Source organism: Lampetra fluviatilis, unplaced genomic scaffold (genome assembly GCF_964198595.1).
Source record: "Lampetra fluviatilis unplaced genomic scaffold, kcLamFluv1.1 SCAFFOLD_540, whole genome shotgun sequence".
NCBI classification, from domain to species: domain Eukaryota; kingdom Metazoa; phylum Chordata; class Hyperoartia; order Petromyzontiformes; family Petromyzontidae; genus Lampetra; species Lampetra fluviatilis.
Genome location: NW_027621043.1, coordinates 49,615 through 66,856, shown reverse-complemented (window position 1 = coordinate 66,856; position 17,242 = coordinate 49,615). Strand labels below are relative to the sequence as shown.

General features: G+C 59.2%; 1 protein-coding gene across 1 annotated transcript; it reads right to left on the bottom strand.

Annotated features, from left to right (window-relative positions):
* Positions 1-662: 662 nt before the first annotated feature.
* LOC144954692 (uncharacterized) lies at positions 663-15,460 on the bottom strand (the record flags this gene model as incomplete). Its single annotated transcript, XM_078885128.1, has 4 exons — positions 15,289-15,460; positions 7,647-9,613; positions 5,593-5,880; positions 663-789 (listed from the first exon to the last, which is right to left on the bottom strand). Coding segments are annotated over exons 1-4 (2,416 nt in total), but the record flags the coding sequence as incomplete, so codon positions are not given.
* Positions 15,461-17,242: the final 1,782 nt, after the last annotated feature.

The window sequence follows — 17,242 nt, the reverse complement described above, 5'->3', positions numbered from 1 at the left end:
TCCCCCTGTGTCTCTCTACCCGTGTCTCTCCCCCCGTGTCTCCCCCTGTGTTTCTCTCCCCGTGTCTCTCTCCCCGTGTCTCTCTCCCCCCGTGTCTCTCCCCCAGTGTTTCCCCCTGTGTCTCTCTACCCGTGTCTCTCCCCCCCCGTGTCTCTCCCCCCGTGTTTCCCCCCGTGTCTCTCCCCCCGTGTTTCCCCCTGTTCCCCCTGTGTCTCTCTACCCGTGTCTCTCCCCCCCCCCGTGTCTCTCCCCCCGTGTTTCCCCCTGTGTCTCTCTACCCGTGTCTCTCCCCCCCCGTGTCTCTCCCCCCGTGTCTCTCTCCCCGTGTCTCTCTCCCCCCGTGTTTCCCCCTGTGTCTCTCTACCCGTGTCTCTCCCCCCCGTGTCTCCCCCTGTGTCTCTCTCCCCGTGTCTCTCTCCCCGTGTCTCTCTCCCCCCGTGTCTCTCCCCCCATGTCTCCCCCTGTGTCTCTCTACCCGTGTCTCTCCCCCCCCCGTGTCTCTCCCCCCGTGTTTCCCCCCGTGTCTCTCTCCCCGTGTCTCTCTCCCCCCGTGTTTCCCCCTGTGTCTCTCTCCCCCCGTGTCTCTCCCCCCGTGTTTCCCCCTGTGTCTCTCTACCCGTGTCTCTGTCCCCCCGTGTCTCCCCCTGTGTTTTTCTCTGTACCTGGTGCCCCCGTGTCTCTCCGTGTGCAGCGTCTCAGCTCGCGGTTCTCCCGGCGCAGTCGCACGTTGAGCTGCTGCAGCGAGCGGATGTAGTCGATGGTGCGACCCAGCACGGCAGACTTGCTCATCTGCTGGGACACGGTGAAGCACACTCACCCAGTCACTCACTCACTCAGTCAGTCACTCACTCAGTGACTCACTCACTCACTCAGTCAGTCACTCACTCAGTCACTCACTTCACTCACTCAGTCACTCACTCAGTCACTCAGTCACTCAGTCAGTCGCTCACCCACTCATTCACTCACTTACTCACCCAGTCACTCACTCACTCACCCAGTCAGTCACTCACCCAGTGACTCACTCACTCAGTCAGTCACTCACTCAGTCACTCACTCACTCAGTCACTCACTCAGTCACTCAGTCACTCAGTCAGTCGCTCACCCCACTCATTCACTCACTTACTCACCCAGTCACTCACTCACTCACCCAGTCAGTCACTCACCCAGTCAGTCACTCACCCAGTGACTCACTCACTCACTCAGTCACTCACTCAGTCACTCACTCAGTCACTCAGTCACTCACTCAGTCACTCAGTCACTCAGTCAGTCGCTCACCCACTCAGTCAGTCGCTCACCCACTCATTCACTCACTTACTCACCCAGTCACTCACTCACTCACCCAGTCAGTCACTCACCCAGTGACTCACTCACTCAGTCAGTCACTCACTCAGTCACTCACTCAGTCACTCACTCACTCACTCACTCACTCACCCACTCAGTCACTCACTCAGTCACTCACTCACTCAGTCACTCAGTCAGTCGCTCACCCCACTCATTCACTCACTTACTCACCCAGTCACTCACTCACTCACCCAGTCAGTCACTCACTCAATGACTCACTCACTCACTCAGTCAGTCACTCACTCAGTCACTCACTCAGTCACTCACTCACTCACTCACTCAGTCACTCACTCAGTCACTCAGTCACTCAGTCAGTCGCTCACACCACTCATTCACTCACTTACTCACCCAGTCACTCACTCACTCACCCAGTCAGTCACTCACCCAGTCAGTCACTCACCCAGTGACTCACTCACTCACTCAGTCAGTCACTCACTCAGTCACTCACTCACTCACTCAGTCACTCAGTCACTCACTCAGTCACTCAGTCACTCAGTCAGTCGCTCACCCCACTCATTCACTCACTTACTCACCCAGTCACTCACTCACTCACCCAGTCAGTCACTCACCCAGTGACTCACTCACTCAGTCAGTCACTCACTCAGTCACTCACTCAGTCACTCACTCACTCACTCACTCACCCACTCAGTCACTCACTCAGTCACTCACTCACTCACTCAGTCACTCAGTCAGTCGCTCACCCACTCATTCACTCACTTACTCACCCAGTGACTCACTCACTCACCCAGTGATCCACTCACTCACCCACTTACTCATCCACTCAGTCACTCCACTCACCACTCACACACTCTCACTTCCCACTCACTCACTCACCCACTCACTCACCCAGTGACACTCACTCACCCACTCACTCACACCCAGATCACTCACTCACCCACTCACTCAACCCACCCACCCACCCACCCACCCACCCACCCACCCACCACCCACCCACCCACCCACCCACCCACTCACCCACCCACCACCCACCCACCCACTCACCCACCCACTCACCCACTCACCCACCCACCCACTCCACCCACCCACCACCCACTCACCACCCACCCACCCACCCACCCCCACCCACCACACCCCACCCACTCACCCCACACACACCACCCACCCACTCACCCACTCACCCCACCACACCCCTCACCCACACCACCACACCCACCACCACCCACCCACCACCCACCCACCCCCACCCCCACAACCCACCCACCCACCCACCCCACTCACCCACCCACCCACTCCACCCACCCACTCACCCACCCACCCACTCACCCACCCACCCACTCACCCACCCACCCACTCCCCACTCACCCACTCACCCACCACACCCACTCACCACCCACCCCACTCACCACCCACTCACCCACCCACCCACCCACCCACTCACCCACCCACCCACTCACCCACCACCCACCCACCCACTCACCCACCCACCACCCACCCACCCACCACTCCACCCACCCACCCACCCACCCACTCACCCACCCACCCACTCACCCACTCACCCACTCACTCCACCCACCCACTCACCCACCACCACCACCCACTCACTCACCACTCACCCACCACCCACTCACCCACCTCACCCACTCCACCCACCCACCCACCCACTCACCCACCCACTCACCCACCCACTCCCCACCTCACCCACTCACCCACTCACCCCACTCACTCCACCCACCCACCCCCACTCACCCCACTCACCCACCCACCCACTCACCCACCCACCCACTCACCCACCCACTCACCACCACCCACTCACTCACCCACTCCACTCCTCACTCACCCACTCACTCACTCCCACTCACCCACCCACCCACTCACCCACCACCTCACTCACCCACTCCACCCCACCCACCCACTCACCCACTCACTCACTCACCCACTCACCCACTCACTCACTCCACCCACCCACCCACTCCACCCACTCACTCACTCACCCACTCACCCCACTCACCCACCCACCCACCCACCCACCACTCACCCACTCACCCACCCACCCCACCCACCCACCCCACCCACTCACCCACCCACCCACTCACCCACCCACTCACCACCACTCACCCACCCACCCACACCACCCACCCACCCACCCACCCACCCACCCCACCCACCCACCCACCCACCCACCACCCACTCCACCCACCCACCCACCACCCCACCACTCACCCACTCACCCACCCACCCACTCACCACCCACAACCCACCACCACCCACTCACTCACCCACCCACCCACTCACCCACCACCCACCCACCCACTCACCCACCCACCTCACCCACTCACCCACCCACCACTCACCCACCCACCCACCCACTCACCCACCCACCACCCACCTCACCACTCACCCACTCACCCACCCACCCACTCACCCACCTCACCCACCCACCACCCACTCACCACCCACCCACTCACACCACTCACTCACCCACCCACTCACCCACCCACTCACCCACTCACCCACCCACTCACCCACCCCACCCACACCCACCCACTCACCCACCCACCCACTCACTCACTCACCCACCACCCACTCACCCACTCACCCACCCACCACTCACCCACTCACCCACTCACCCACCTCACTCCACCCACCCACCTCACCCACCCACTCACCCACCCACTCACCCACCCACTCACTCCACCCCCACTCACCCACCCACCCACCCACCCACTCACCCACCCACCACACCCACCACTCACCCACCCACTCACCCACCCACTCACCCACCCACTCACCCACCCCACCCACCCACTCACTCCACCACCACTCCACTCACACACCACCTCACCCACTCACCCACCCACCCACTCACCCACCCACCCACTCCACCCACCTCACTCCACCCACCCACTCACCCACTCCACTCACCCACTCACTCACCACCACTCACTCACCTCACCCACCTCACCCACCCACCACCCACCCACCCACCGCACTCACTCACCCACCCACTCACTCACCCACCCACTCACCCACTCACTCACCCACTCACCCACTCACCCACCCACCCACCCACCCACTCACTCACCCACCCACTCACCCACTCACCCACTCACCCACCCACCCACCCACTCACCCACTCACCCACCCACCCACTCACCCACCCACCCACCCACCCACCCACCCACTCACCCACCCACCCACCCACTCACCCACCCACCCACCCACTCACCCACCCACCCACTCACTCACTCACCCACCCACCCACCCACTCACCCACCCACCCACCCACTCACCCACCCACTCACCCACTCACCCACCCACTCACCCACCCACTCACTCACTCACTCACCCACCCACCCACTCACTCACTCACCCACCCACCCACTCACCCACCCACCCACCCACCCACTCACTCACCCACCCACCCACCCACCCACTCACCCACCCACTCACCCACTCACCCACCCACTCACCCACCCACCCACTCACCCACCCACTCACCCACCCACTCACTCACCCACCCACCCACTCACCCACCCACTCACCCACCCACCCACCCACTCACTCACTCACCCACTCACCCACCCACCCACTCACTCACCCACCCACCCACTCACCCACCCACCCACTCACTCACCCACCCACCCACTCACTCACCCACTCACCCACTCACCCACCCACTCACCCACCCACCCACTCACTCACCCACTCACTCACCCACTCACCCACTCACCCACCCACCCACTCACCCACCCACCCACCCACCCACCCACCCACTCACTCACCCACTCACCCACCCACCCACTCACTCACCCACTCACCCACCCACCCACTCACTCACCCACCCACCCACTCACCCACCCACCCACCCACTCACTCACCCACTCACCCACCTCACCCACCACTCACCCACCCACCCACTCACTCACCCACTCACTCACCCACTCACCCACTCACCCACCCACCCACTCACCCACCCACCCACTCACCCACCCACCCACTCACCCACCCACCCACCCACTCACCCACCCACCCACCCACCCACTCACCCACCCACCCACTCACTCACCCACTCACTCACCCACTCACCCACTCACCCACCCACCCACCCACTCACCCACCCACCCACTCACCCACCCACCCACTCACCCACTCACCCACTCACTCACCCACTCACTCACCCACTCACTCACCCACTCACCCACTCACCCACCCACCCACCCACTCACCCACCCACCCACTCACCCACCCACTCACCCACCCACCCACCCACTCACTCACCCACCCACTCACCTTGTCTCCCCCGGTGAGGATGCCTCTCAGCTCTCCGATGCGGTCGTTGATGGAGAGGCGGTAGCGCTTCTCCACCGCGTTGTGCGTTTGTCTCCGCGCTCCGTCCACCCCCCGCGTCTCCCCCCCCGCGTCCACCCCCTCCCCCCCCGTGTCTCCCTCCTCCCCCCCCGTGTCTCCCCTCTCTCCCCCCGTGTCTCCCACCACCGCCGCCACCACCGCCGTAGACTTGCGGATCTCCTCCCATCGAGTGGCCGGAGCGAGATTGAAGAAAACCGGCACCACCAGGGTCTGGTGTGGGGGGGGTGGGTGGGGAGAGGAGGGAGACACGGGGAGACACGGGGAGACACAGAGAGACACGGAGAGAGACACAGAGAGACACGGGGAGACATGGGGAGAGAGACACGGGGAGACACGGGGAGAGACACGGGGAGAGACACGGGGGGAGGGAGACACGGGGAGAGAGACACAGGGTGAGAGACACGGGGTGATAGACACGGGGAGAAAGACACGGGGAGTGGGAGGAGGGAGACACGGGGAGACACGGGGAGAGACACAGAGAGACACAGAGAGAGACACAGAGAGACATGGGGAGAGACACGGTGAGACACGGTGAGACACGGTGAGACACGGGGAGACACGGTGAGACACGGGGAGAGACACGGTGAGACACGGTGAGACACGGGGAGAGACATGGGGAGAGACATGGGGAGAGAGACACGGTGAGAGACACGGGGAGTGGGAGGAGGGAGACACGGGGAGTAGACACGGTGAGACACAGGGGAGGGAGACACGGTGCGACACAGGGAGGGAGACACGGGGAGGTAGACACGGTGAGACACAGGGAGGGAGACACGGTGAGACACAGGGAGGGAGACACGGTGAGACACAAGGAGGGAGACACGGTGAGACACGGGGAGGGAGACACGGTGAGACACAGGGAGGGAGACACGGGGAGACACGGGGAGAGACACAGAGAGACACAGAGAGAGACACAGAGAAACACGGGGAGAGACACGGTGAGACACAGGGAGGGAGACACGGTGAGACACAGGGAGAGACACGGGGAGAGACACGGGGAGAGAGACACGGTGAGAGACACGGGGAGTGGGAGGAGGGAGACACGGGGAGAGACACGGTGAGACACAGGGAGGGAGACACGGTGAGACACAGGGAGGGAGACACGGGGAGGTAGACACGGTGAGATACAGGGAGGGAGACACGGGGAGACACAGGGAGGGAGACACGGTGAGACACAGGGAGGGAGACACGGGGAGGTAGACACGGTGAGACACAGGGAGGGAGACACGGGGAGACACGGGGAGGGAGACACGGTGAGACACGGGGAGGGAGACACGGGGAGAGAGACACAGGGTGAGAGAGACACAGGGTGAGAGAGACACAGGGAGTGGGAGGAAGGAGACACGGGGAGAGAGACACACGGAGAGAGAGACACGGGGAGACACACAGAGAGACATGGGGAGAGAGACACGGGGAGTGGGAGGTGGGAGACACGGGGAGAGAGACACGGGGTGATAGACACGGGGGTGAGAGAGACACGGGGAGGGAGGACACGGGGAGAGAGACACGGGGAGAGAGACACGGGGAGAGAGACACGGGGAGAGAGACACGGGGAGAGAGACACGGGGAGAGAGAGACACGGGGAGAGAGAGACACGGGGGGGAGAGAGACACGGGGAGGGAGACACGGGGAGAGAGAGACACGGGGAGAGACACGGGGAGAGAGACACGGGGAGAGAGACACGGGGAGAGAGACACGGGGGGGAGACACGGGGAGAGAGAGACACGGGGGGGAGAGAGACACGGGGAGGGAGACACGGGGAGAGAGACACGGGGAGAGAGACACGGGGAGAGAGACACGGGGAGAGAGACACGGGGAGAGAGACACGGGGAGAGAGACACGGGGGGGAGACACGGGGAGAGAGAGACACGGGGGGGAGAGACACGGGGAGAGAGACACGGGGGGGAGAGACACTGCTGGATGAGACGTGGGGGGGGGGGGGGGGGGTGATGCACAGAGACCGTCACCATAGTTACCGGGATCTGAAAGCTGATTGGTTGCGTCGTCGTCGCCATGGCAACGGCAGCCCCCTCCACTTCCATTGGCTGAGGCTCCTCGCGTTGCCCCGGCGACGGCTGTTGCCAGGGCGACGGCTGTTGCCAGGGGGGCGTGTTGCTGGGAGGCGGGGTCATGTGACTCCAGAGTTGGGGGGAGGCGTTGCTATGGGGAGAGCTGAGTGGGGCGTTGCTATGGGGACCGTTGCTAGGGGGAGAGCTGAGCGGAGCGTTGCTATGGGGAGAGCTGAGTGGGGCGTTGCTATGGGGAGCGTTGCTAGGGGGAGAGCTGAGCGGAGCGTTGCTATGGGGAGAGCTGAGTGGGGCGTTGCTATAGGGAGCGTTGCTATGGGGAGAGTTGAGAGGAGCGTTGCTATGGGGGGATCTGAGTGGAGCGTTGCTATGGGAAGCGTTGCTATGGGGAGAACTGAGAGGGGCGTTGCTATGGGGAGAGCTGAGAGGAGCGTTGCTATGGGGGGAGCTGAGTGGAGCGTTGCTATGGGGAGAGCTGAGTGGGGCGTTGCTATGGGGAGAGCTGAGAGGAGCGTTGCTATGGGGGGAGCTGAGTGGGGCGTTGCTATGGGGGGAGCTGAGTGGGGCGTTGCTATGGGGAGAGCTGAGTGGTGCGCTGCTATGGGGAGCGTTGCTATGGGGGGAGCTGAGTGGGGCGTTGCTATGGGGGGAGCTGAGTGGGGCGTTGCTATGGGGAGAGCTGAGTGGTGCGCTGCTATGGGGAGCGTTGCTATGGGGGGAGCTGAGTGGGGCGTTGCTATGGGGGGAGCTGAGTGGAGCGTTGCTATGGGGAGAGCTGAGTGGTGCGTTGCTATGGGGAGCGTTGCTATGGGGAGAGCTGAGTGGAGCGTTGCTATGGGGAGAGCTGAGTGGCGCGTTGCTAGGGAACGAGCTGAAAGCAGCGTTGCTATGGGGAGCGTTGCTAGGGAACGAGCTGAGGGCAGCGTTGCTATGTGGAGCGTTGCTATGGAGAGAGCTGAGTGGGGCGTTGCTATGGGGCGAGCTGAGTGGAGCGTTGCTATGGGGAGCGTTGCTAGGGAACGAGCTGAGTGGAGCGTTGCTAGGGAACGAACTGAGGGGGGCGTTGCTATGGAGCAAGATGAGAGGAGCGTTGCTATGGGGTGCGTTGCTATGGGGTGCGTTGCTAAGGGGTGCGTTGCTATGGGGTGCATTGCTAAGGGGTGCGTTGCTAAGGGGTGCGTTGCTATGCGGAGCGTTCCTATGGGCAGCGTTGCTATGGGTAGCGTTCCTATGGGCAGCGTTGCTATGGGCAGCGTTGCTATGGGCCGTGCTCCGTGTCGTATTGTCCGTTCTGTCCATGTTTGTTGTTGTTGTGCCTTGCGTTGTTGTTGTTGATGTGCCTTGCGTTGTCGTTGTTTCCCACGGCATTGTTGTTGTGCCCCGTGTTGTTGTGGCCTGTGACATTGTTGTTGTGCCCTGCGTTGTTGTTGTTGATGTGCCCCGTGTTGTTGTTGTTTCCCACGGCATTGTTGTTGTTGTTGTTGTGCCCTGTGTTGTTGTCGTTGTTGTTGTCACTGCACAGGCCTCCGACTCCGTCCAACCGTCGAGCAACTGACTCAGCGAGGTGGGGAACGCCCTCCTGGCAACAACGACGCTCCCCATTGGCCGCCCAGCATCCTCTCCTCCCATTGGCTCCCCGCGGCGGCTGCCGCCCCCCCCCACCGCCCTCCCGGTCTCGTCGGACGCTCCGATTGGCTGCTCACGAGGGCCCGGCGGGGGGGGCGTGGCTCCACCGCCGCCGCCTTCTCCCATTGGCCGATCGGCCGGCGATGGCTCCGCCCCCGGAAGTGCTGGCCACGCCCCCTCGTCGGTAGACCACGCCCACTCGAGGCCTGACCACGCCCCCCCGCCGCCATCGCTCTGCAGGCAAAGCTCCTCCTTGAGGTCCTCCCACAGCGCCTCATAGTTCAGGGGTCCTGCGGGAGAGAGCTCACCACTCACCCACCACTCCTCACCACTCAGCCACCACTCCTCACCACTCACCCACCACTCCTCACCACTCCTCACCACTCACTCACCACTCACTTAGTCACTCAGACACTCACTCACTCAGACACTCAGCCACTCACTCAGACACTCACTCAGACACTCAGTCACTCACTCATTCACTCAGTCACTCACCCACTCACTCAGCCACCCACTCACTCACCACTCACTCAGTCACTCACCCACCCACCCACTCAGTCACTCACCCACCCACCCACTCACTCAGTCACTCAGCCACCCACTCACTCACCCACTCACTCACCACTCACTCACTCAGCCACTTACTCACTCAGACACTCAGCCACTCACTCACTCACTCAGACACTCACCCACCCACTCAGTCACTCACCCAACCACCCACTCACTCACCACTCACTCACTCAGCCACTCATCTGCAGACAAAGCTCCTCTTTGAGGTCCTCCCACAGCGCCTCGTGGTTCAGGGGTCCTGCGGGATAGAGCTCACCACTCACCCACCACTCCTCACCACTCCTCACCACTCACCCACCACTCCTCACCACTCAGTCACTCACTCGCCACCACTCCTCAACACTTACTTAGTCACTCAGACACTCACTCAGACACTCACTCACCCACTCACTCAGACACTCAGCCACCCACTCACTCAGCCACCTACTCACTCACCCACCCACCTACTCACTCACTCACTCAGCCACCCACTCACTCACCACTCACTCACTCAGCCACTCACTCACTCACTCATCCACTCACTCACTCACCCACCCACTCACTCACCACTCACTCACTCAGCCACCCACCCACTCACTCACCACTCACTCACTCAGCCACTCATCTGCAGGCAAAGCTCCTCTTTGAGGTCTTTCCACAGCGCCTCGTAGTTCACGGGTCCTAGGGGAGAGAGGGAGCTCACCACTCAGCCACCACTCCTCACCACTCACCCACCACTCCTCACCACTCAGCCACCACTCCTCACCAGTCACTCACCACTCACTTAGTCACTCAGACACTCACTCACTCAGACACTCAGCCACTCACTCACTCAGCCACTCACTCACTCAGCCACCCACCCACTCACTCACCACTCACTCACTCAGCCACCCACTCACTCACCACTCACTCAGTCACTCACCCACCCACCCACTCACTCACTCAGTCACTCAGCCACCCACTCACTCACCCACTCACTCACCACTCACTCACTCAGCCACTTACTCAGACACTCAGCCACTCACTCACTCACTCAGACACTCACCCACCCACTCAGTCACTCACCCACCCACTCACTCACCACTCACTCACTCAGCCACTCATCTGCAGACAAAGCTCCTCTTTGAGGTCCTCCCACAGCGCCTCGTGGTTCAGGGGTCCTGCAGGAGAGAGCTCACCACTCACCCACCACTCCTCACCACTCCTCTCCACTCACCCACCACTCCTCACCACTCAGTCACTCACTCGCCACCACTCCTCAACACTTACTTAGTCACTCAGACACTCACTCAGACACTCAGCCACTCACTCATTCACCCACCCACTCACTCACTCAGTCACTCACTCAGACACTCACTCACCCACTCACTCAGACACTCAGCCACTCACTCACTCAGCCACTCACTCACTCAGCCACCCACTCACTCACCACTCACTCACTCAGCCACTCACTCACTCATCCACTCACTCACTCACCCACCCACTCACTCACCACTCACTCACTCAGCCACCCACCTACTCACTCACCACTCACTCACTCAGCCACTCATCTGCAGGCAAAGCTCCTCTTTGAGGTCTTTCCACAGCGCCTCGTAGTTCACGGGTCCTGGGAGAGAGAGGGAGCTCACCACTCAGCCACCACTCCTCACCACTCCTCACCACTCACCCACCACTCCTCACCACTCAGCCACCACTCCTCACCAATCACTCAGACACTCACTCAGACACTCACTCACCCACTCACTCAGCCACCCACTCACTCAGTCACTCACTCAGCCACCCACTCACTCACCACTCACTCACTCAGCCACTCACTCACCCACTCACTCACTCACCAACTCACTCACTCACCACTCACTCACTTAAATATTCGCTGCCAAGCCTGGTGGTGCCCAGACAGACCTGTTCTTCACCTGAGGACGGCTGCTTGCGTTGTGGCCAAAACGTCGTGAGAATAGTTTTATTATGTTTTATTTTTATTATTTTATTTCCCTTCTACGTGACTTTACCGAAAGAACCAAGAAGATGAATCCCTGCAGTTACGAAAGCTTTAAATCGAAATCAGTAGGATTTGTTCAACAGGCTGGCCAGAGTGGTGGGACGTGGAAAAGGTGGAAAATTCAATAAAACTCTGTCAGACTTGATAATTGTTTTTTTACCCTTCTATCTGGCAACAAAACTGACAATTTTTTTTTACAAGGAGTCATGTTTGCATAGACCACAATACCTGCAGTCGTAATGCAAACAAAAACATAACTCTGATGATGTATGCACTGTCCTTGAAGTTGATTGGTCCACACCCGAGACAGCTTTCCTTAGAGCCTAGTCTCACATGGGTTGGAACAGATGACGCCAAAAGGCGCACAACTCAAAGACAATGCACCATCAGAGTATGAGAGCTCGGGGTAAGCATTTACACTGAGACCTCCTTTACCAGTGGCAAAATATAGTAATAGGTTTTTACCCTTTCAACTGGTACAAAAACTGACACCTTTATACAAGGCATCATGTTTGCAATAACCACAACACAAGCAGTCAAAATGCAAACAAAAAGAAACAACTCTGATGATGATATGCACTGTCCTTGAAGTTGATTGGTCCACACCCGAGACAGCTTTCCTTAGAGCCTAGTCTCACATGGTCCTTGAAGTTGATTGGTCCACACCAGAGACAGCTTTCCTTAGAGCCTAGTCTCACATGGTCCTTGAAGTTGATTGGTCCACACCCGAGAGAGCTTTCCTTAGAGCCTAGTCTCACATGGTCCTTGAAGTTGATTGGTCCACACCCGAGACAGCTTTCCTTAGAGCCTAGTCTCACATGGTCCTTGAAGTTGATTGGTCCACACCCGAGACAGCTTTCCTTAGAGCCTAGTCTCACATGGTCCTTGAAGTTGATTGGTCCACACCCGAGACATCTTTCCTTAGAGCCTAGTCTCACATGGTCCTTGAAGTTGATTGGTCCACACCCGAGACAGCTTTCCTTAGAGCCTAGTCTCACATGGTGTTGGACCACCCAGGGCAGAAGGCACCAAAATAAAACCGGCGACATCGCCGCTACGGGAGGTTCAGGTCCTCATCGATGCGGGGACAGCCCCGGTCCTCCGACAGGGAGTATGTCGTGATGAAGGAGGATGAGGAGGGGAGGAGGAGGAGGAGGAGGAGGAGGAGGAGGAGGAGGAGGAGGAGGGACGTCTCAAAAGGGCTGCAAGCGAGAAAACCGAGGGAGCGTTCGAACGACATCGGATCGTACGACACCTCGAGCCGGACTCCCGTTCATCTCTCTTCTTCTTCCCCTTTGTGGAGGCAAAGGGGAAGAGGACTGTCACACTCACCCTCACACACTCTCACGCTCTCACACACGCACTCACACACACTTATTTTCACAACAACAACCGCCATTCGCCACTAAGTGGCGGTGACATCACCACGACGCTTGTGCCAGGTAACCCGTGCACCTTGAGGCCACGTGAAGTGTGAAACGCCCGCTGGCAGGAGGTCACGGGGCAGACCCAGCAGGTGCCACGGGTCGACTGACCGAGATGACCGAGACGACTGGCTGATGCACCACCTGTGCCCCCTACTACTGTGCCAACTCGCTGTGCTTTAGCCACCCGGCGCTCCGCTCGTTGTTGTGAGCGTCGCTCCTCCGCCCTCCGTTGTTGTTGGAGGGCGACTGCCTCCAACTGCCCAGCAGCGTCCTTCACGAGCCTCCTCCACTGAGGCCGATCTTGACACCGCTGGTACCAGTCATCGGCAAGTCCACTCAGCTCCACGTCCTCCTGTACCACATCACTCCATCTCTTCTCTAGCCCGTTCCGTGCCCGTTTAGCCCCCTCGATCCGGCCGAACAAAAGCTGTTTGGGCATGCGGTGGCTGGGCATGCGGGCTACATGACCCAGCCAATGCAGCCTTGCCTGCCGGAGGAGCTCACCGATGGGACTTTGCCCAGATCTTTCAAGGATTTGTGAGCTATCACACAATCCAGCCTGGTTAAACCCAGGATGGATCGTAGGCAGGCCAGCCTAAATGTTTCCAACCGGCGAAGATGCTCCACTAGGGGGGTCCACGTTTCGCAAGCGTAGAGAAGGGAGGGAATGACTGTGGCCGAGAAGACCTGAAGCTTCGTGCGGAGCGACAGACCAGGTAGCTTCCACACAGCGTTACGCAACCGATGAAAAGATATTGCCACTCGACTGATTCGGAGTGAGACCTCTGCTGTTAAACTGGAGCCGGTCATAAGCACACTGCCCAGGTATGGGAAACTCTCTCCACTACTGCCCCATCACCGATTGGGAGTTGTGGGGGTTGAGTGTTCGATGGTACAAAATACCCAGGCAGGTGCCTAGTTTTGGTGGGGCTGATGGTAAGGCCCCACCTCTTAGTGGCACGCTCCAGTCTCAGCAGCAGTATCTCCAACTCCTCTTCTGAATGAGCAGCTATTACCAAATCATCGGCATACATAACGTGGTTGACCAATAGGGAGCCATCCCTTGATTGCACCCGGGCGTCGATCAGCCTCCCATTATATCTGTACCAAATGGAAATTCCCCCGGCACAGCTATTGAAGGCTTAACAAACTACGTGGTCGAAATAGATGTTAAATAATGTGGGAGCCAGAGGACATCCCTGTCGCACCCCAAGGTGTACAGGGAAAGGCTCTGACTCCCGGCCACGTAGTTTTACCCGGGCCCGCTCACCATCATGAAGGTCCTTAATGATCGTGAGCAGAGGGTCAGGGACTCCGAAAGCACGAAGAACAACCCAGAGCCCAGGCCTACTGATGGTATCGTAGGCCTTGACCAGGTCACCCACACAGACACTCACTCACACACACTCACTCACATAGACACACACACAGACACACACTCACACAGGCACACACTAACTCACGCACTCTCACACACTCACTCACTCACACACTCACACACTCACTCACCCACCCATCCACTCACTCACCAACCACCCACTCACCCATCCACTCACTCACTCACCCACCCACACACTCACTCACCCACCCATCCACTCACTCACCAACCACCCACTCACCCACCCACTCACTCACTCACACACTCACACACTCACTCACCCACCCATCCACTCACTCACCAACCACCCACTCACCCACCCACTCACTCACTCACTCACCCACACACTCACTCACCCACCCATCCACTCACTCACCAACCACCCACTCACCCACTCACTCACTCACACACTCACACACTCACTCACCCACCCATCCACTCACTCACCAACCACCCACTCACCCACCCACCCACTCACTCACTCACTCACCCACCCACACACTCACTCAATCACTCACCCACCCACACTCACCAACTCACCCACTCACTCACTCACCCACCCACTCACTCACTCACCCACTCGCTCACCCACTCACTCACTCACCAACTCACCCAAGACTTCTTCCATCTCGTCCATCTCGTCCATGGCTCCTCCTCCTCCTGGTGATCCACCTTCACCACCACTCACCACCACCACTCACCACCACTCACCACCACCACCACCACTCACCACCACCACCAACACTCACCACCACCACCAACACTCACCACCACCACTCACCACCACCACCACCACTCACCACCACCACCAACACTCACCACCACCACCACCACTCACCACCACCACCACTCACCACCAACACTCACCACCACTCACCACCATTCACCACCACAACCACCCCCTTAATCAACAACCACCACCACCACAACCACCACCACCACTCACCACCACTCACCACCACTCACCACCACCACCACTCACCACCACTCACCACCACCACCACTCACCACCAACACTCACCACCACTCACCACCACAACCACCCCCTTAATCAACAACCACCACCACCACAACCACCACCACCACCACTCACCACCACTCACCAACACCCCCACTCACCACCACCACAACCACTCACCACAATCACCACCACCCCCTTAATCAACAACCACCACCACCACCTCAACCACCACCCTTAATCAACCACCACCACCACCACAACCCCCCTTAATCAACCACCACCACAACCACCACCACAACCACCACCCATTTATTCAACCACAACCACCACAACCACCACAACCCCCCTTAATCAACCACCACCACAACCACCACCACAACCACCACCACCCCCTTAATCAACCACCACAACAACCACCACCACAACAACCACAACCACCACCCCACTTAATCAACCACCCACTTAATCAACCACCCACTTAATCAACCACCACAACAACAACCACCACCACAACCACCACCACAACCACCACCACAACAACCACCACCACAACAACCACCACCACAACAACCACCACCACAACAACCACCACCACCACAACAACCAACACCACAACAACCACCACCACCACAACAACCACCACCACCACCACGACTTGTCAGTATAGAAGCTGCCCGCTCCGAGGCTGCGTGCACAGTCCCATTGAATCCCCCCGCGACAATTCCCCCCTCCCTCTCTTCACACTGGCCCCGCCCACATCTCCTTATATGGGAGTGGGGTGACCGCGCTCGGGCCAATGGGAAGGCAGCACCCCCAGCCAATCGACGCCCCGCCCACCATCACCCGGAGGCCCCGCCCAACTAACCCCCACCCCCCGCCCCCCGCGGTGACGTCACCCGAGCGGCGGAGGGTTGACTCGAGGTAACTGGAGTTCGTTCAACTCGCGATGACGTAGTTAGTCCCCGACTTACGAACATTTGTTCGTAACGTTCTGTAGATGTAGATGCCACTGGTTCTGTAGATGCCACTGGTTCTGTAGATGTAGATGCCACTGGTTCTGTAGATGCCACTGGTTCTGTAGATGCCACTGGTTCTGTAGATGTAGATGCCACTGGTTCTGTAGATGCCACTGGTTCTGTAGATGTAGATGCCACTGGTTCTGTAGATGCCACTGGTTCTGTAGATGTAGATGCCACTGGTTCTGTAGATGCCACTGGTTCTGTAGATGCCACTGGTTCTGTAGATGTAGATGCCACTGGTTCTGTAGATGCCACTGGTTCTGTAGATGTAGATGCCACTGGTTCTGTAGATGCCACTGGTTCTGTAGATGTAGATGCCACTGGTTCTGTAGATGTAGATGCCACTGGTTCTGTAGATGTAGATGCCACTGGTTCTGTAGATGTAGATGCCACTGGTTCTGTAGATGCCACTGGTTCTGTAGATGTAGATGCCACTGGTTCTGTAGATGCCACTGGTTCTTCACCGTCTGTAGATGCCACTGGTTCTGTAGATGTAGATGCCACTGGTTCTGTAGATGTAGATGCCACTGGTTCTGTAGATGCCACTGGTTCTGTAGATGTAGATGCCACTGGTTGTTCATGTTCT